At 35.8% G+C, this 22,615-nt stretch overlaps 1 protein-coding gene across 1 annotated transcript in view; it reads right to left on the bottom strand.

Annotated features, from left to right (window-relative positions):
• ADAMTS6 (ADAM metallopeptidase with thrombospondin type 1 motif 6) overlaps positions 1 to 22,615 on the bottom strand; it is a 313,716-nt gene that overhangs the window by 116,006 nt on the left and 175,095 nt on the right. The window contains exons 11-12 of the mRNA XM_070056759.1: positions 12,990 to 13,097; positions 360 to 505 (exon numbers count right to left, since the gene is read on the bottom strand). Of these exons, the coding sequence (XP_069912860.1) occupies positions 360 to 505; positions 12,990 to 13,097 (254 nt within the window). The remainder of the gene's footprint in view (positions 1 to 359; positions 506 to 12,989; positions 13,098 to 22,615) is intronic.

The following is a 22,615-nucleotide window of genomic DNA, read 5'->3' on the forward strand; positions in this document are numbered from 1 at the left end:
TAGGTTTCCTGGGAATAATGGTAATGTAGCTAAAACCAGACCTGGATTCATCCATAATTCAGTAGTTTTTGGAGGAGGATATATATCTGATTAATACTAGATTAAAAGTATGGCTTATCTGGGACAGAAACAATGCTTTTCTATTTTTCATATTTTATTTTTAGTTACACGTTAAGGGAAAAGGAAGAAAAAGAAATCGTCTAACAAAGTTCCTCCACTTTCCTGTGCCTTTTGCTTGTTCTGAAGACAAGCATTTGGCTCACTAGAGAAACGTTTTTACAGATAACATGTGAAACCACAGCTTTGAATCATTTCCAACTGTGTCTTTTTGTTGGCTCCGGCTTACTTTAGCTACTTACGCTGGACTGTCACAGTGTCTTAGGGATGAGGAGACGCCTCCCCCGCAGGTCCTGCTGCACTCTCCCCATAGTGACCAGGGACCCCAGCCCCCATCTACGCTCTGGGGCCAAGTGCCAAAAGGAACACAATCTCCCTGATAACACCACTGCAAGATTTCACAGAAAACACAGAATTAGCTTTTAGCAGATAGAGCTATCAGAGTAGAAATACATAAAGGTCAAGTAATGGCCAATTATAGGCATTAGCATTCTCACAATAGATAACACAGATAGTTCTTTAATTGTGCATAGACATTGGTGAAGGTGCATGTGGATTGCAAATTATTTTTAGCTAGATGGTGATTTATAGATCTCTACCTTGTACCAGGAGGTCTAAAATCACCGACTTTGCTTCTTTTTCCTTGTTTCTTCTCCTCCAGACTTTTAGTGTTTCTCATTATGAAGCTAGCTATAGACCTCCAAATCTTTTTAGATATTTTAGTATTTTGTAAAAAAAAAGATTTTTATATTCCACTATTATTAGATTCAAGAAATGATAACGCAATATGGAAAGTTCCCCAGTAAGGAATTTTTATGATGGTAATTGCTCTTTCTTAAAAAAAAAATAAAAAAGACTAGTTGAAGCTACAATAGTAAAAGAATGTGTTGTGGCATTTCATCTACACGAGCACTGCAGACATAATAAAAATAATGCCAAGACACTAGGGAATGAGTACAAAAAACCCTTATATACACTGACTAGCCATGTGTATGGTCCCTACATGAACATGTGTACTGGAATTCTGCTCGCCTTAACTCTCTGTAATAAACCACACATACTGCACCTACACAGAAAGCCAGGAATAAATTATCAAGACACAGACATCGCATAATCAGTTCATAACTCTAGCATGATAAATCTTATTTGTAGAATATGACAAAATGAAACACTTAACTTTAACCAACTATTTATAGGCTTTTATTAGCACATTTTTCTGAATTATCAAACTCTGACAAAAGCATACTGATACTATGAAAGTCATCTCCTTATATGAATAGCAATGGGGAACACGCTTATTAAGAGTTGAATAAGTGTCAGCAATGTTAAGATTGCTAAATAAAAATTTAACCTTATCTTAAAATGTAGAGGAATATGACAGGTGCTGCTCAGAAACTAATTAGCTTAGTAAACTACTTCTATCACCAGACTTCATTGATTTTACCTACACGATGCATCAGTTATTCTTTAACATTTACCTTCTTCTCTCTACCACCCTGAACCAAACTGGCAAATGGAGTGGCTTCTTACCTGATCACTCTGCCTTTACCCTTTTCTACTAGAATTTATTTTCCAGAGAACATTCAGAGAGATCTTTGAAAAACATGATATGACATCAAGTCACTTTTTGGCTAAAAGACCTTGGTGGGTTTCTACTCCTCTCAATTCTGCTCAACAGTGGAGTTAGTGGTTTAGCTCTGCTTCCTTTTCAATCATTCTCTCCCTTGCACAGACTGCTCCAAATAGTTGCTTTCTTTTCTCTAATACCAGTATAGCTCAAAAAGTTTGTAAAAACAAGGAATTAAAAGGTAAGTTTATTTGGTGCCAAAGATGTCTGAAATCCATGCTCAGTTTTTTCATAATAAAAATTTTCTATGAGCTTTTCAGAGGTTCCCTCCTACACTAATCTTGTTCTTTAGAGGATTTGCATTTGTATTTGCTGGTCCTACTTGTAATGCACTACTCGCAATTCCTCATGTTACTGTCCTCTTACCACTCAGTTTCAGGCAAAGTGTCATTTCAACAAACAGGTCTTCCCTTGACCACACACTCTTACTCTGAAGCTCTGTTTCATCAGCCTTTTACTGCTCTATTCCTCCATTGTAACATGTAATAAGGATGAAATCTTCCTGGTTTGGTTCCTCTGACCACTTAAAACTGATTCAGAGGGGCCAGTGCTGTGGTGTAGCAGGTAAAGTCGTCTCCTGCAGCGCCTGCATCTCATATGGACGCTGGTTGAAGTCCTGGCTGCTCCACTTCCAATCCTGATCTCTGCTATGGCCTGGGAAAGCAGTGGACTATAGCCCAAGTCCTTGAGCACCTGCTCCTGCGTGGGAGACCCAGAGGAAGCTCCTGGCTTCTGGCTTCAGATCAGAATAGCTCTGGCCATTCTGGCCATCTGGGGAGTGGGCCAGCGATAGAAGACCTCTCTCTCTGCCTCAGCCTCTGTAACTCTCTTTCAAACAAAATAAATAAATCTTTAAAAAAAAAAAAAAACTGATTCAGAGTACTTGTTTGCCTCCCCTCCTCAGTATATAAAAGACTAGAGAGCCACATGTGGCTATTAAAATTTAAATTAAAAGGAAATTTTCAGTTTCTCAGACCCACTAGCCATATTTCAAAGGTTACACAGCCACATGTGGCTAGTGGCTACAATGTTGGACAGAGTAGATGTGGAACATTTCCATCGTCACAGAATGTTGTATTGGAAATAATGAATGCCTAGAATAGCACTTGGCATGCACAAAATTTATTGAGTGAACACATAGTTTTTTGTTGTTTTGTTTTTTGGAATTTTTTTTTGTAGAATCCTGTATCTTGTTTTGCTTACTACAGGAAGGAACTGGAGATATTGGTGAGTAAACACAGTAAATTCATATTTGTTTCCTTGGTAACTGGTACACAAATTGGCACTCAGTAAATGTTTAAGTATTTGTGAAATCATAAAGGACATTTTAGGGAGATGCTGAGCAATTACCAATTGTCTGTAAGAAATTAGTCAAAAGAAAGTCCAAATCTGGTTGGCTATAAGGAAGAACATTCTGATCCTAAACATGATACACATTAAAGTACAATGCTGTAAGATTATAAGTTATGGATGGTGAAAAGTACCATGAGAAAAACAGTCATCTGTCCAAAATATTGAAAAGGCAATTGGTAAAGCCAATAGTATATTAAACACTGGTATCTGGGCTGCTAACATAAATATGAAGAAAATCTTCCAGCTGCCACTTTATGACTTGTTTCATTGGTTCTAGAGACAATCCGTTTTTAATTATGCTAGATTTTCACCTAAAAAATTACAACATCAGGCCAAATAATCTTGTTTTGTGTTTCAGTTACAAAAAGTGGCTGTGTATAAGAATATTTATATCTGTATCATTTTTTCTTTGGAAATAACTGAGTCATATGGGTGCCAGGTTCTAGTCCCGGTTGCTCCTCTTCCACTCCAGCTCTCTGCTGTGGCCCGGGAGGGCAGTGGAGGATGGCCCAAGTGCTTGGGCTCCTGCACCTGCATGGGAGACCAGGAAGAAGCACCTGGCTCCTGGCTTCGGATGGGCGCAGCGCCGGCTATAACAGCCATTTGGGGAGTGAACTAATGGAAAGAAGACCTTTCTCTCTGTCTCTCTCATTGTCTGTAACTCTACCTGTCAAAAAAAAAATTCAAGTCTTCAAATTTATTTTTTCAAGATATAGATTTAGCATTATTAATTTTTCATAACATCCAAGCCTAGTTTTACATTTAGTTCATATAATCACAGAGTTGCATCTAGGGCTTAAAGAAACTTCAGGATTCATGTGATCTAAGCACTTAATTTTTTCAGATGAGGAAAACAGAACCTGAAGGAGTTGATTTGCCCAAGGTCACTTAGTGGCAGAAAAGGGATTATCTGTCTAAAAATACACAAAGTCAACGAGAAAGAAATCAATTGAAGGTGCAGAGTTAGAAATTTGAAGACATGGCCGGTGCCACAGCTCACTAGGCTAATCCTCTGCCTTGCGGCGCCGGCACACCAGGTTCTAGTCCCGGTCGGGGCACCAGATTTTGTCCCGGTTGTCCCTCTTCCAGGCCAGCTCTCTGCTGTGGCCCGGGAGGGCAGTGGAGGATGGCCCAAGTACTTGGGCCCTGCACCCCATGGGAGACCAGGATCAGTACCTGGCTCCTGCCATCGGATCAGCGCGGTGCGCCGGCCACAGCACGCTGGCCGCGGCGGCCATTGGAGGGTGAACCAACGGCAAAGGAAGACCTTTCTCTCTGTCTCTCTCACTGTCCACTCTGCCTGTCAAAAAAAAAAAAAAAAAAAAAGAAATTTGAAGACATTAAAGAATACTATACTGAATTTTTTAGAAAATACTATATAAAATAACACTGAAGATTAAAAACAAAGAGCTGTGTATTCACATAGTATTTCAGACTGCTTTCAGTACATGACTTGGCAGAGAAAAAATTTCCTTTTTTCATTGTTCATAAGAGAAAGGGATTGAGAGGGCCACAGCATACTGAGAGATATAGGTTCTAAAGTATTTAGTAATATTGGTGACCATGTTTCTAGAATGTTAACCAAATACAGCTCAGTGAGAGAACTTACATAGATCCTATTGCTTTCCTTTTCAAACAAAAAGTAAAAGATAAATATAATATTCAGTTTGTAAAATGCTGCTTAGCTTTCACTAACATAGTAGAATTTCATAATTAGTTTATTAGAAGACCTTTTACTGCATAAATTCATGCTTTGGTTATATCTCTTCCCATGGACATATAATCTCACAGATCATCATAGAGGTGGGCTCCGAGGGTTAAGGTGCTTCTTGGGACAGCCATATCCTATATCAGAGTGACTTGGATTGAGTACCACCTCTGCTTCCATCCAGCTTCTTGCCATTGTGCCAGGAAGACAGCAGAGGATGGTCCAAGTATTTGGGTTCCTGTCACCCATTTGGGAGGCTTGGATTGAGCCCTAGGCTCCTTGTTTCAGCCTGGCTCAACCTTGGCTGTTGCAGGCATCTGGGGAGTGAACCAGTGGATGGAAGACCTCTTTCTCTCACTTTCTCTCTCTGTCACTTCCTCTCTTGCTATTACTCTGCCTTTGAAATAAATAAATAAATCTTTTTTTAATAGACAACTGTATAAAAAGTTAAATGGCTTAAAATTCATAATAATATGGATCAGTCATGCAGTAGTAAAAAAAGACTAGTTTCTAGTTTAATAACTAGTTAAGATCTTAGTTGACTAACTTACAAGTTAACCTCAATCTGTATAGCAAACTTTGTTACAAACTTCAGTTATTGTAGCAGTATCTTCAGTTCAAAGCATGTCATTTGCTTTCTTTTTTCTCCCTAACTACAAAATGGGGACTCATTTTAGCTTTTCAGATTAGGACAGCTTTAAAAGTTAATTCAATGGAGACATGCCTCCAAGAAGTTAAAACTCTTATCAAACAACTTATTTGATTTTGATATGTGGTGGAAGTATTCTTTTATGTTTTGTTTTTCCAGTTTGTATTTATAGGAAAGGATCTCTTGGGAATTCTTGCTACTTCTCTCCTTTGGTAGGGAAAATCCTAATGTATGAGTTCAAGAAAAGAAATTGAGTCCTGCATTGTGCAGTGTGTTAAGCAGCTGCCTACAATGCTGGCATTCCCACATGGGAGTCAGCTCAAGTCCCTACTCTTCCATTCTAGATTTAGCTCCCTGCTAATGCACCCAGGAAAGCAGCAGAAGCTGAACCAAGTGTTTGGGCTCCTACTACTCAAGTTCCAGCCTCCTGACTGGCTGTTGGGCCAACTGAGGTTGAATCACTAGATGGAAAAGCTCTCTTCTCTCTTTCCCTCTCCCTTTATCTTTCCCTTTCCCTCTGTAATTCTGCCCTTCAAATAAGTAAAATAAATCTTTTTTTTTTAAAAAAAGGAGAAGAAACTTCACTTAATAAAAAGAACTTTAAGAGGTCCATAAAGGAATTCACATGGATCAAGTGATTTGAGCTACTTTTCTGTATGATTGCATTAATCAAAAAATATCAATTTTAATCTGTTTAAATCACAAGTAGAATAATTAGGTTACACCAAATAAAGCAACTTGAAATATACAAATCACAAACGTGAGTCTTCTTTGGGGCCAGTGCCATGGCTCAGTAGGTTAATCCTTCACCTGCAGCCTTGGCATCCCATATGGGTGCCAGTTCTAGTCTCAGCTGCTCCTCTAATCCAGCTCCCTGTTAAGGCCTGCGAAAGCAGCAGAGGATGGCCCAAGTGCTTGGGCCCCTGCACCCATGTGGGAGACTCGGAAGAAGCACCTGGCTCCTGGCTTTGGATCGGTGCAGCTCTGGCCATTGCGGCCATTTGGGGAGTGAACCAATGGAAGGAACACCTTTGTCTCTCCCTCTCATTGTCTGTAACTCTACCTCTCAAATAAATAAATAAAAGAAATAAAAAAGAAAAAGAAAAAACAAAGGCAAGTCTTCCCAGTGTTGTATTATGTTTATCCTGTTTCACATGTAGATGCTGAATTTGTAAAGTTCTATTTCCAAAAGCACAGAATTCTATGAAGGGAAGTTAAATATGCAGATGGAGGAAAGTTTCTAATTTTGACTCAAAGGTTATACCCAACCTAGTCACTTTGAAAGTTCTAAAAATCAGTCTTACTTCTTCAGCTTAAATAATCCAGGTAGAAATTTGATAAATTAGGTCTTTCTTTTGCTAATCCAGGTATATACAACCAGATTTGTAAAGATAACAAAGGTATAAAGGTGAGGCTGGCGCCGAGGCTCACTAGGCTAATCCTCCACCTAGCGGCACCGGCACACCGGGTTCTAGTCCCGGTCTGGGCGCCGGATTCTGTCCCGGTTGCCCCTCTTCCAGGCCAGCTCTCTGCTGTGGCCCAGGAGGGCAATGGAGGATGGCCCAAGTGCTTGGGCCCTGCATCCGCATTGGAGACCAGGAGGAAGCACCTGGCTCCTGGTGCGCCAGCTGTAACAGCCACTGGGGGGGGTGAACCAATGGAAAAAGGAAGACCTTTCTCTCTGTCTCTCTCTCTCTCTCTCTCTCTCTCTCACTGTCTAACTGCCTGTCCAAAAAAAAAAAAAAGGTATAAAGGTGAAACAATCACATTCCAAAATTAGTACAATCTCATATTGTTTATTCTTGCTTTTCACATTTTCCTTAAATTACTGTTCTAAACACTATTACACCATCAAGAAAGATGGTATATTCTAAAAGGCTTTAACAGCCTCTTTATGAAATACTACCCATTATTAAACAACATCTCTTACTATTAGACTAGTTAATTTCATGACCTATATTATAGTACATGAGCAAGATATATTTTAAATCAATCTATCTGACAACATGACAGAATTCCACAAAGGAAAATTTCAATGTGTACTGAGCATACACATTGTTTTCAATTAATTTTTCTTATTTATTAGAGTGATTTTTAGGGTGTTATTGTGGTATATCTTGTTAGAGACAGCACTGGGTTCTGTCAGCATTTGGAATGAGAAGATGCTAAGGAAATCCTAAGATTTTAAAGAAAGTAATATTGATGATTCAGAACATTTTTCCCAAATCAGAAGAGCTAAGGGTTGGAGCAAAGCACTACTGAAAGTCTTGTATTTTTTTTCTGTGCAGGTGTGGGAATGCTAAAGCCACATTTCAGTCCAAATTTTAAATCAGAACTTGTCATCCCATTCCATTTAAATTTTTAGAGCAATTGTAACAATTTCTTTCTTTGCTTCCTATGTTTATAGTTTAGCACTCAGTCAAAACATACCATATTCTACCTTAAGTGAATCAAGAGCTAAAGCTACAAATGTTCTATTATATATCCAGTGCTTGAGAAGGGCAATAATAATCCTGTTCCTATCCAGGCCTATGTTTCCCATGCAAAGAAATTAGGGATCAATGTCACTTATTTTTTAAATATATTTTTAACTTTTATCTAGTAAATATAAATTTCCAAAGTACAGTCTATGGATTACAATGGCTTTCCCCCTACCAAAACTTCCCTCCCACTCGCACTCCTCCCATCTCTCGCTCCCTCTCCCATCCCATTCACATCAAGATTCATTTTCAATTCTCTTTGTATACAGAAGATCGATTTAGTGTATATTAAGTAAAGATTTCATCAGTTTGCACCCACACAGAACATGAAGTATAAAATACTGTTTCAGTACTATTTTATAGCATTAATTCACATTGGACAACACATTAAGGACAGAGATCCCATATGAGGAGTAAGTACACAGTGACTCCTGTTGTTGACTTAACAATCTGACACTCTTGTTTATGGCATCAGTAATCTCCCTAGGTTCTAGTCATGAGTTGCCAAGGCTATGGAAGCCTTTTGAGGTCACCGACTTCAATCTTATTTAGACAAGGTCATAGTCAAAGTGGAAGTTCTCTCCTCCCTTCAGAGAAAGGTATCTCCTTCTTTGATGGCCCTGTTCTTTCTATTGGGAGAATAGATTGCAGAGATCTTTCATTTAGGTTTTTTTTTTTTTTTTTTTTTTTGCCAGGGTGTCTTGGCTTTCCATGCCTAAAATACTCTCATGGGCTCTTCAGCCAGATCTGAATGCCTTAAGGGCTGATTCTGAGGCCAGAGTGCTGTTTAGGACATCTGCCATTCTATGAGTCTGCTGAGTATCCAGCTTCCCATGTTGGATCATTCTCTCCCTTTTTTATTCTTCCGGTTAGTATTAGCAGATACTAGTCTTCTTTGTGTGATCCCTTTGACTCTTAGACCTATCAGTGTGATCAACTGTGAACTGAAATTGATCACTTTGACTAGTGAGATGGCATTGGTACATGCAACCTTGATGGGATTGTATTGGAATCGGATCAATGTCACTTATATGTAAGCCCAAATGGTGAGCTATATCTCTAATTGAGACTTACAGAATAAGCAAATCAATCTTTGGCAATAAACCAAGTATTTGAAGCCTTCTTTGTGGTCATCAACAGGGATTATAAGGATTGAGTCTTGATTATACTTAATATCCTGTTCAGTAACAATGCCAACATTGCGATCAAAATTTCTACAATCTACATACTTATTTACCATTTCATCAAATATGGCATCCTTCTGATTCCCATCCAAACGATTATTTTTGTTGCTATATCTGAGGAAAGTTCTCTGGCTGAAAGTTATATTGATTGATTAGTAGGAGACTGACCCATAGACATAGTACCAGCATACCGTCTATGCTCATCAAATTTCCTCCTTTGGTTAATGCTACTGTCCCTGAGCACATCCATTCAGCCCATATGGTTCTTATTCAGTCCTTGAATGGCTTATTCAGGCAAACATCCAATGGCTGTAATAGCGATGTCAGACCCCCCAGGACTCACGCAAAGATCAGTTTTTAATTTTTTGGCTGTATTTCTTACTCCATCTGCTAAATGTACATGGAACAGTTCCCATACTTACATGGAACGTTTGTGGAACTGTGCCCCCGGGCAGGGATCCCATATCTTTTGCAGCCAGAATTTGACGAGATCATCATGGATCCAATGCTCTGGATATGTCTATGCTATTGCTTGAGCAATATTTCTACCCCTTCCTTTTAAAAAATTTATTCAGAAAACTATGTGCAGCTTTGATTTTGTACTGCTGGTCAGACAGTGTTCTTTCTTATTTCTTCTAGTGAGAGTAGTTTTTAAGCTCACAGTTAAGATTGTGGATTGTGGATATTCCATTCATGTCCCTAAGACACACAAACTCATGCTCAAACTCTCTAATGCTCATTGCTGCCAGTTAAGAGTCTGGTACTGGAATTTGTCTACCATAATCTAAGGCTGGTAAATAATAGTGAAAAGTAATGATGATACTCTAGTAATATGTAGCATATATCCTTGGAGGAAGCTCACAAAAATAACACTTAGACATTATCTCATTCTATCCTCACAACATCTCTATGAAATAAGTAGAAATCAATTTTCTACCACTGTAGAGATTCATTTTAGCAGTTGGCACACAAACATAAATTCTTAGCTCAATGTTCTACCCATACTGTTGTCTTATTGTGATTCCTGAGCTAAGAAATTGTTATAGGTATATAAATAAAAAACTCATTTAGCATTCATGGGTAAAACACATTGTCACTACTCATCTCAGGTTTCATGACCCACTTTATTCCTGTGACAATGAAAAATAGATTTTTTTCTCTGTAATACTTCCAAGTGAAGACAAGGTAAAATTAGAGTCAGTACTGAGGGACAAAGATTTAAACTCCGGAATCAGAAAAACCTAGGCTGGAATTTCAGCTATGCCATTAAATTGCTGTGTAATCTTGTGCTCTAAGTCTTATTTTTCTCATCTGTAAAATGGAGTTAAAACAGTTCCCACGTCATAGGATTTTTATTGATATTAAACAGAAGAATGGTTGTAAAGTACCTAATAATATGTGCCTGGCACAGTGTAAGTACTTATAAAATATTCAGTCATCATCATCATTGTTACTAGGAATTTCAACTATTTTTAGATGGCAAGTTTACAGACTAACCACACAAACTTTTACAATTGAAAATTCCACTTTAATTTTGTCACAAGCTCTTTGCGTGGCTGTTTTGCTCTTAGTCAAAATTCTTGGTCTGGTTAAATTTCCAAATAGATACAGCCTTAAGGGTAAAATCTGCATTTAGTAATAGTAAACATGCTTCTCTCTTAAGAAAAAAAAAAAAACAAAAACAAAAATGGAAATCAACAACAAATTAGAAATTCATGTAAAAGATAACATGATGAGTGCATTTAACAGAAAATAAATAAAAGATAAATTAACAAATATTTAGCTTACATGTCTAGTTCTCTGGTTCTTTTGTTTGTTTTTCTTAAAAATGTAGGTTGATTAAGTTCTCTAAAAGCTCTTTCATAGATCCAAAGTTAATAATAGGAATGTTTTGAGGATCTTCCTTGTTGCTGGAAGAATGGCTAAGATTTGCTTTGTAAATTAATTTTAGGTGGTGACATCCATTATATTAACCTTACGACAGTATACTCTTATATAAATGACACACATACTTTGCTAGACATCAAATTCCTTAAACAGTTTTTCATGGAGCCCAAGTTGTTCCTTGGAGGTATGTCAGGAACTGCCAAGGATTCAAAGACTGGGTAAGGGGCTTGCAAAGGGCTTTAAATCAGAGTATTTTCATTTTGTCAAATGTGTATATTAGAATTCTTTAGAATTCATTTGAACAAAGAGTTGAAAACTATTAACCTATATTAATAACACTGAGTCTTTAGAAAAAAGAATATTTTAATCCCATTTTATTCACTTTCTCTTGCCTGTGCTTATTCTTATTTATGCCAGGAGAACTGTATTTCTCCTCTATTTATTTATCTAAATTTAAATTCAATATTGTCTGCTTTACTTGAGAGTATTCCCGAAATGTCCTTCAAAACTACAATTCCAAGTAATATGTTATCTGTATCTCACATATACACTTACACTTTAAGATCTGACATTTGAGGGTTCTACTATTAAGCAAAAATGACAGATTCAATACGTGTTTATCATACAAACAATGGGTAGGGCTGAGCTATATGTTCTCAGATAGCCACTATTCAGAGCTTATTTATTTGGAGTGATTACATAATTTATAGAATGCTTCTAGGAGGATTCTTAGGTGTCTTTTTAAAAGAATGAATTCTTTATGCTTCTTGTTTTAAAATAAAGTAAAATAAAAATCCACAGTCTTAGTGGTAGTAGTATTCTAGGCAAATAAAAATTGTGGCTCTTGAACTAGATCACAAGAATAGTAATGAATCAATGGCAAATAAAGAAATAGATTCTCATTATTATATTCCCCTACCCATGGCAGTGTATTTCTTCTAATTACAAACTGATGTAAATTGTTATTTGTCATTGACAAGGATTATTGGTTCCAAAACAAACCTAAACTGTTGTTTCAACAATGTGGTTTCTAATATTGTCTATTATTTCAATGAAAAAAAAAAAGAAGGAACTTTTTTGGTACTGCATGAAGGTCACTGCATTTTTATTGGTTACTTATAAAATCTTATAAAAAGGATCCTTAATCCTTTTAAAATGACCCTATCAATTAATATATTTAGCATAATTTACCAACATTTCCAAACTCAGCATGGAAAAGCCATCACCATGGCACTAGGTCATGGATTCCAAATGAAGCCGTCAGCAAGGATTAATAAACTGTGACAGCTGCCCAAAGCTTTCATTCCTCTTATCTAAACATCAGATTGCAAGCTGAAATTCAGTGTAATCTTTGTTGAAACTTGCCCAGCTAACATGGAAGAAGTCAGAACTGAGAACAGATGATTGTAGTAGCTGTTATTATAAATTTAGTTCATAGCAATAAGTCCTAGAATTTACATATATAGCAATTTTTAGAGAATTTCAGGAGTAGCACACTACTATCTCTAACTGTTTGGAATGTACTCAACAATGATATTTCTGAAAACTAGACTGATGAAACTAAAGTTATTTATTTTTAATTTCTATGGTCAATAAATTGTTTATTCTTTCACTATTGATTCCTTCTCTCATATCACAATTTAAAAAGTTTATTTTGGGGTTGCATAATTTTCCTAGGGATTATAAGAAAAAAACTAGACCATCTGATATGACTACAAAACTGTTGCTGAAATTTTTATTGTACAAATACAGCTCATAGATATCTCAACAAGAAGGTGAAACTGATCTAGAAAATGGTTACTGTAATTTCCTAAACAAGGCAGATTTGCAGAGAATAAGATATGACAATCCACTAGGCTAAGAATTTATTGTTTTTAAGTGCATATAAATGAATATATAATATTTCTTAGTGTTTAGATATTAGCACCAGAAATTTATCAGTTTATTCTACATGTCAAATAGCTAGCAGATCATTTGAGCTTACCCCCTTTTCAATATTCCCAGTTTGACATAGTGTCCCCTCAGCTGCTGGAATACTGTTGGTAACACAGCGGTTGCTTTTGCTGAGGCACCAGAGCTCTCTACACACTTCCTAGGAAAGAAGGCAAAAGCAAGTTGATCAGAAATACATACGAAATTCATGGCCCATGTTCTATAAAATATACTCACAGTCACTCAGCATTATGTTAAAGGTCACATGCTGCTGTTGAATCCTCAAAGATAAAGATTTTAGAGGAATTCCTGATGGAAAGTGGGTCTCTCATTTTGCCAAATCATTTAAACAATTGTCTTTATAACTCTTACTAGATAAAATATATCTTAGCTTTTAAAATTGATTAGGATCATTTTATAATACTATATAGAAATGTCATTAATATAGAAGAGTTAGAAGAAAAATGAATATGTAGAAAGGAAATATAAGTTTATCACACTCAAGAAAATATGACAGACCAAACTTACCAATTAACAATGAAGTTTTGCCAGATAAATGATTTCCTAGATCTACCACAATATTCAAATAAAGACAATTTTAAAATATAAAAGGATGGAGAGAGAAACAGAGATAATTCCACCATAGGAATGAGTAGGGATTTAATATATGAACTGAACAAACTAAAGTATGTTTGGAGTAATTTTTAATGTTCATATAAGCCTAAGAGCAGTCTAGCAGTTGTTGTTTTCAGTTCATCATTGCAGACTACTTCCATGAAAGGGAAACTTGGTTTTGAACAAATGCTAATTTTTATGGATTGTTTCAGACTTTGTTTGGGGCTGTATTATCTTCTTGATTATGAATTTTCACTATCCTACCTTAGCATTTATCAATAGACTATATATATTCTGAACCATGACCAGGGATGCATGATCTAATACATGGTTGCACAGTGGAACAGAATTTTTTTTTAACAAAATAATGACTATTACCTACGACCTCAGGCACATTATCAGGGAGCTGGATCAATTTGAGCCCCAGCTCTTCTACTTCCAACCCAGCTTCCTGATAATGTATACCGTGAGAGGCAGCAGGTGATAGCTTAAGTAGCTGGGTCCCTGCCACCCATGTGTGGAGGTCCGGATTGAGTTGTGGGTTCCTAGGTTTCAGTCTGGTTGTTCCAGACTAACTCAAGTCTATGTAAACACTGACAAACCTCATAGATAATAAACATTCCTCATATATTAACAAAGCTATGATGTCTGTCTCTTGGCCTTTCAGATAAAATTGAAAGTAAATAAATTTTAAAATGTTTTAAAAGGAAAAGACTGTTCATCTACATGTAGATTTAAGGCCTCAAAACCAGTGTAAGCAGCTAAATTGCTCTCATAAACTTCAGATAGCAAAAGGATAGGACAACCATACACAGTGCCTTTCATTTACATGGCATGTGGCAGACATTTCTGTTACATAACACATAAACTTTGAAATGAATGTCTAATTTCATGGGATCAGCTTGTAACTGATTAGGAGAATTGTCTGGCAATGCATAAGGGATAGTATTTTCCATGTTTATTTAAAGATATTTATTGAGAATCTACTATGTATGAGGCATTATGTCAGTATTACAAATAAAAATACTATAATACTATCACTTAGAATTCATAGTAACTTTACAGAAGGAGTTAGGATATCAACAGACACGTAGTCCAAATGTCATGGATTGGAACTGCTCTGTGAAAAAGTGTTTAAATGTTCAATGACAAAATTAGAAGAATGATGTCAAGTTAGTCACGTTTTAATGAGTCATTGGTACTTCTCAAGTTCATCCTTTTATTTTTTTATGTCATAATAGATTGTAAAATTCCTGAGGGTGGGGTCTGTGTGTTAATGGCAGCCTTTACCAAATGTTCTCCTTGGTAAAATTGGAAAGTGGCATCCTATCTTGGTCTGCCAATTTTTGGAGTGAAATTTTCCTTGCCTGCCAAAATCTAAGTAAGTGAACTACCCTCTGAACAGATTTGTTTTTTAGATTTATTTATTTTGAGAGAAACTCTTTAAATGCCTGAATCAAAGGACTTTTTGTATCCCTTTGAACTTTTTCTAAGAGTTTTTGTGTATTGTTGAAGACTTTCTCTTTAGTTGTGAGAAAGCTTACCTGATAACTTCAAATCATTAATTATTATGAAATAATTGCATATGATAAAACAAGACATGGAATCATTCTACAATTTGACAGTTGTTCCTATGTCTTCTCATCACAGAAATACATGTTGTAGTCAATGACTAAATATAATTGTTAGTTTTATTTTATTTAGCACCTTTGTTTTTGCACATAAAGGAATGATTGTGTTTACTGTTTGTCAAGGTTTTGAATTGGATCTCTTTTCCTAGATTTTAGAAATTCAATGTAATTAAAGATTAGGAAAAAATATGCACATCAGCTTAGTCAGTTCAACTAACAGGTAAAAACTAGAGGGAGCCGATTGATATTACTTTAATATATATAGAAGAATCTTCAAAAAGTCAGAGCTGAACAATGATAAACTAAAACTTAATCACTGAAAACACTGCACCACATACTTCATGACAGGGATGTTCTGACAAGGAAGAAAAGAAATAATACTTTTCTAGGATTTACTGTCAACTACTACGCTAAGCATTCTGTATCTCATTTAATCATCATGGCAATCTTTTAGAAAGTGTGAGTAATCTGTATATATGAAATGCATTAAATTTGTTCACCTTAAACATTTTTAAAGTAATTTTTTAAAAAAATGTGAGAAACTTTAGGTTCAGAAAAACTTAGCAATTTGCTTTAATTCTAACTGAATCTAAATTTGAATCAGTTCTATCTGAGGTCAATGCCCGAGATTCTCCACACAACTAAGCTATTTTCCCATTTCTCTCAAATGTATCAGAACTAAATTATGTCACTGGTCAATTAAGGCTCATTAGTAAGGGTTTACTTTTATTCTAATATAAAAGATCACTAAATAATCACAATACCTTACTTTTATTGTAAAGGATTGTATCTCCAAATCAAAATGGTTATACACAATTAATATATATTTACTCAATATATGAGCTTAGACACCAATTTTGTCATTATTATTATTACATTTAAGTTCTGGATTTAGTATAGCTACTTGTGTTTGGATTTTTAAAAGATACTGTTAATACACTTAACAATATGGATATATATAACAAAATTATCCCACAATCTTCCAAAAAACAAGACAATTAATATTACTACTTATTCAACATTTTAATATGAACTCCCAGATTTCCAATCTATTTGATTTTTCAGATGCATAATACTATTTGCAAACATTAACAGTATAAAATATTATCAAGCATAAGTGATAGTAAAATATATTTAGAAAATGGAATTTTACAGTAATTATCTAATGTAAAATAATATACCTGACATACAGTAAACAACTTTGCCAAGAATTGCATGAGGGCTCATTTGAGCAGAATAGATAATAGATTATTTTATAGAGATCCTTTAAATATAACAAAAGAGGTGAAAATAACCCTTCTTAACATTTCCATGCTTCTTAAGTAACTACATACGTAAAAACAAACTAAAAAAAATAAGAAGTTCTTTGATTTACCTAGGAAAATTAAAATTTGTAGCTGACACAAGGGGAAAAGAAACATAAAAACATAAAATGATTGTATAATTAGATTATTAAGATTTTGAAATTATTATATTTTTATTATATTATATATTTATTATATAAAAATAAAATGGTATACCTATCGCTAATTTTTTTTATTTCTCTTAATAGCTGTAAAGACCAATAAAAGAAATATTTACAAATCATCTGCCATTGGGAAACCCTAACTCTATGACATCCTGGGTCCTTGACTTCAAATCTGAAACATTCTCTTTGTCCTTATTACCCTATCAGTAACATCCTTCAACAGCTGTTCACAATAAAGGATCCTGATGGTAGAGGAGGAGAGCAGAGCCCTGGAAGAGGTCAGGAAAGAGCACTCGTGGTTAGAAAGGTTACTTATCATATGATCGCACAAAGGAAAACTGAAAACCAACATATGGTGACCCATGGCCCGGTACCAGTTGTTCACAAGCCATTTCAAGAGAGAGAATAACATGCTGTCATTTCTGCCTTAAATAGCTTAATCCTGTTACGTGGGTAATTTACATATAAGAGATCTTAGAAGGCAAAAAATAACAACAATCCTAGTCTAGAAATTCAGGTTAAATAAATAACTAACAATTTGAAGGGATTAAAAATTATTAAATGGTTAAGAAGAAGAAAAATATTTACAAAGCAAACCCAGAGTAAAAAACCATTGATCTTTAAGGATATGAGTGAGATGGATATATGATTTTGGCTTGGAATTTAGGAAAATTAAAATCAAGTAAACCTCTTGCTAAGTATATGCCAGATACATGTATCTGTATGGACTCCAAAAGAATATTGAGGTGCTACAATATTTCCATGGTTTTTATTCCCTAAGTCCATATCAAACAGCACTGCAGAGTATTTATATCGCCTTAAAATCTTTCAGGAAAGTGATTCTATAATCTCTCTCAGTGCAACATTCCAGTATTTAATAACCTGGAATTATTTCTAATACCTAATCTACAATCTTTAAATTGTAAAAATTAAGACTACTTTGAGTTTCTAAATGTTCTTGGTAGGAAGGGTATCAGTTTGTTACCAGAAATCAAACTATTAGGTGTTCTAACACCTGAGGATGGTTTTGAGGCCAAAACAAGGACATTTAACTTTCTCTTTTATAAGCTACTCTCCCTCATTTTCTTTAAACTTCTCTAATATGTACTTCTCAGTATGTCACTACTATCCTCTCTCAAGTTATCTGCACCTCTTAAAAAATTGTCCATGTAGCTAACAGTATCTTAAGAAAGAGTAATTTGAGTAAGGTCAACATATAATTATATGAAGGAATGATTCTTAATGATAAATAATGACTTGAATCTTAGTTAAGTGATGGTGATTTAAAAGCAGAAACAAAAGAGAGATAGCAAGAAAATATTAAAAGCTAGAATCTGAGAGACAAAATATGCAAGTCTTTATTAAGTACTCTACAGGGAAGAGTTGATCAGAGATTCAACTATTTTTTCTTGACTACAAAGAGCTAGCTTTCAAGTGGAAAGAATTTAATGGTATTATTACTACAATTATTAATACTGTTTCGTGTTTTAATTCTATGCTTATTAAAAATATTTTAATAATGAATTTACCTACTGGTAGATTTCTATAGATGAGCAATGTGCAGATTTCAGTAGATTTGACTGTTGCTATATTTCCTATTATAAATCAATAAATACAATCACATCCTTATTTCTTTGATCTTTCATTTCTAATATTAGATCTAAAAATCTCTCAAAGTTTGGAATAAATATGTTGCTCAACTCTTTGTAAAAAGATTGTTCTGGGCTGGCGCCGCGGCTCAACAGGCTAATCCTCCGCCTTGCGGCGCCGGCACACCCGGTTCTAGTCCCGGACGGGGCGCCAGATTCTGTCCCGGTTGCCCCTCTTCCAGGCCAGCTCTCTGCTGTGGCCAGGGAGTGCAGTGGAGGATGGCCCAAGTGCTTGGGCCCTGCACCCATGGGAGACCAGGATAAGTACCTGGCTCCTGCCATCGGATCAGCACGGTGCGCCGGCTGCAGCGCGCTGGCCGCGGCAGCCGTTGGAGGGTGAACCAACGGCAAAGGAAGACCTTTCTCTCTGTCTCTCTCTCTCACTGTCCACTCTGCCTGTCAAAAAAAAAAAAAAAAAGATTGTTCTATTATTGAACATTTAATTGAGGTATGTAAAAAATTTGCAAGTTTGATGATCTGTAAGTAAAGTACATTTCTTCTGGAAGGATTCAAAAATAATATGAAGTCTTAAAGTTTGCGAAGTTACGTCACTTTTTAAATATGTACTTTAATATTTCTACCTAACATACTGGGATTCTGCTATTTAAAAGTCAAAATTATGGAGCCCACACAACTTTAAACATGAATTTCTCTCTATTTCATCTCAGAGTTATGCTGCATCACCTTCTAGTATAAAAAGAAAGAATTTGCAGTTACCTAGAAAAGTGAGGGCATGCTGCAATGCAGGATCATCAGTGGAACAGCCATTTTAGTGTTTTATGTAGGATGTGTTGGGGGTGAGAGAAGAGGGAGGAGAGAAGGGCTTATATCACTTTACAATAGCCTTTAATTTTCTAATATCATTTTTCCAGATTATGGAATGATATGCTTCCCAAGACCTAAGGTGCCTTAGAAATGTTGTGACTTTCTGCATATCAATAAGCCCCTCTGGTATCATTCATTAAAAACACTTGAATAGTTCCTCATTGCTTTTAATATAAAAACATCGAATTCTTAGCATATCTTTTTAGATGCAGCCATATTTGACTTCTCCCACCTCTATATTTATGTAGTGTTTAAGAGAAAAACCACAATGTAATTTTTCAGCACCTCACAGTAGCAAGGCCTTCACAAAGGTCGTCTCCCCATTACCTCATCACCAGATGATTTTCTTCACAGACTTTGAGTTACTCATTATACAAATATCCATGAAATAGCCAGGTAGAATCCTTTTCCTCATAGAAAATTACACTCTTATTACAATTATCAGTCTATTCATTCACCAAATATTTGTTGAACCCCTACCAAGAGCTAGACAATGTGCTAGGAGCTGAGAATACAGCAGTAAATGAAATAGACAAAATATCTGCCTCACAAGGAAAAAAGAATTTGGTGGGAAAGGTAGCAATAAGCAAGATAAGCAAGTAAAATAAACAGTGTTACAAAGGATAAATGTTAAGGAGAAAAATAAATGATGACAGGAATTGTGTGTGTGCCCATGCAATTTTAAACAAGGTTGTCATGAAAGATTCATCTAGATCACATTTAAATAAGTAAAAAGAAATCAAATAAGCAAAATAATTATGGATTTTAATAAATGCTATAAAGGAAATAAATAATATAATGTGAAAGAGTAATCAAAGAAGCCTTTCTATAGAAAGTGATCAGAGAGAAATGCCTCTCTGAAGAGAAACTGGAATTTGAGTTGAGATTGCAGAGATTGCGTCAGTAAGTGATTCCTGGGGTAGGTGTTTGGCACAGCAGTTAAGACACAGCTTGGAACACTAGCATCCCCTATCAGAAGGCTTGGGTTGTAGTCTTCACTCTGCTCCTGATTCCAGCTTCCTGCCAATGGGACCCTGAGGGACAGCAGATGATGGCTCAAATGCCTGGGTCTCTGACACCCACATGGGAGACCCAGACTGAGTTTCTGGCTCCTAGCTTTGGCCTGGCTTTGCCTTAGCTGCTGTGGGCATTTAAGGAATGATCCAGTGAAAGGGAGATCTATCTCTGCTTTTCCAATACATACAAACATTTTTAAAATTAATAACCCTTTGAATATCTGTTTTCAAAAATATAGAAGGCTCCAATTTTCCCAAAGCAGTACCAACGTATCAGCAATATAGGAGTGACATTCATAGAGGAAACAGAAATAGTTGTTGAATGTCTACCATATGCCAGGTAAATGAAAGGCATTTTGTATGGCTGTTATATCCTTTCATTATTTGAGGTTTATAAGAACAATCTGACTGCTTTTACTGGAAAAAGTGTTCTAAAACTGAGTAAAATCTATTGATGGTCAATTTGAAGTCATAGTTAATAGTGAAAAGTTGCTTTTATTTAAAAATATTCTGCTAAGACATATTTGGTTCCTCCGTGTGTTAGATCATGTGTCCTTATTCATGGTTCAGAATATGTGATCTATTGGTAAGTCATTCAGTTCTACTGTAAAATAAGTTATAATAATATAAAAGGCACTGTTATGTATTTTTGTACTAACTCAAGACTATGTAAATGCTGAAAAACTTCAGAGATAATAAAAATTCCTCATAAATTAAGCAGAGCTATGACATCTATAACATTTCATGGTTTTTAGGCCTTAAATTTACCTATAGATAAAGAATCAAACAATCAGCTCCTTTTTAAACATTTTTTTATTTGACAGATAGAGTTAGACAGTGAGAGAGAGAGAGACAGAGAGAAAGGTCTCCCTTCTGTTGGTTCACCCCTCCAATGGCCGTCACAGCTGGAGCTATACCGATCCGAAGCCAGGAGCCAGATGCTTCCTCCTGGTCTCCCAAGCAGGTGCAGGGGCCCAAGCACTTGGGCCATCCTCCACTGCCTTCCCAGGCCACAGCAGAGAGCCGGACTGGAAGAGGAACAACCGGGACTAGAACCCAGCGCCCATAGGGGTGCCGGTGCCGCAGGTAGAGGATTAACTAAGTGAGCCACGGTGCTGGCCCCATCCTTTTTAAACATTTTAAAAGCTTATTTATTTTCATTTTTTATTTGAAAGGAAGAGAGAGAGAGAGAGAGAGAGAGAGAGAATCTTCCATCTACTATTACTCCCCAAATGCCCCAGGCAGGGTTGTGCCAGACTGAAGGCTAGGAGGCCACAATTCAATCCAGGCCTCCACGTAGCTGGCAGAGACCCAAATACTTAAGCCATTACCTGCTACCTCCCATGGCATACATTAGTAAGAAGTTGGGGGTTGGAAGTGGAGGTGCTGGGGTTCAAACAGGCACTGTGATATGGGATGTGGGTGTCCCAAGCAATGTCTTAACTGCTGCACCAATTATATCTTAATGGTTAACAGTAAATGATGCCCTGGATATTGTTAATCTATTCTGAACCATGAAGTGTATTGAAAACAATGTTTGGTATATGATTTGAAGTAACAGAATAAAGAAATAAGAAGGTAATTCTGAGATTGAGACCTGAATTAATATATATATTTTGGGGGAAGCTGTCAAAATCACCCAGAACCCCAACATTACATAGGCCTACTAATAGTTTCTTTCCTAAATATAAATTGTTGTTATTGAGGTAATATGCTATTTGTTAATCTAATTTTTATGAGTCTTTTCTAGTAAATTTGAGAAGACTAATAGAAACTGTTAGAGAAGTGAGACAATAGATTCTACGAAGCTTTCTAGGCAAAGAAACAGGCACGAAAACTTTTTTTGAATATATTGATACTGCTGATCTATTTGCAATGTATTTTCATCAAAGAAACATCATAGGTCCCTTAGAACCTGGTAACATAAGTTAGCAGATATTTTTGAACAATTTATTAGGGATCTAACAATGCGCACTGCTTGTCTGTACTTGCATCTTGCTAGGAAGAAATCTTAATTTTTTTTATATAAGGTAAAAGAAAAAATCCACTGAAAGGCAAAACATAGACATCTGAGAATTTATGACTCCAAAGAATAATTTCAGAAAAGGCCTTCTGATGATGATATCTCTCTCCAAGAAACTAGGACAAGATGAGGGGTTTTGAAATTTCTAGTAACTGATATTACCTGATGTAAATGAAATTACATGGTCTTTTGAAACAAAATACATCTCCTATATCTATTTTATCAACATTATTATACCTAGTAGATTTAGACTTTGTTTTTTAACTGTGGAGTAGATATATCACATTCTATATTTTCAGTTTCCTCATACATGAAATATTATAGCATAGTTTTTAGGGCACTCTGAAGTATCTTACAAAAAGGTACTTGATAATTCAGAAACTACATTGTACAACTAATATTCTATATATTATATTATACTGTTTTGTTCTTTGTATTACCATTAAAATCT

Source organism: Oryctolagus cuniculus, chromosome 14 (genome assembly GCF_964237555.1).
Source record: "Oryctolagus cuniculus chromosome 14, mOryCun1.1, whole genome shotgun sequence".
Classification (NCBI taxonomy): domain Eukaryota; kingdom Metazoa; phylum Chordata; class Mammalia; order Lagomorpha; family Leporidae; genus Oryctolagus; species Oryctolagus cuniculus.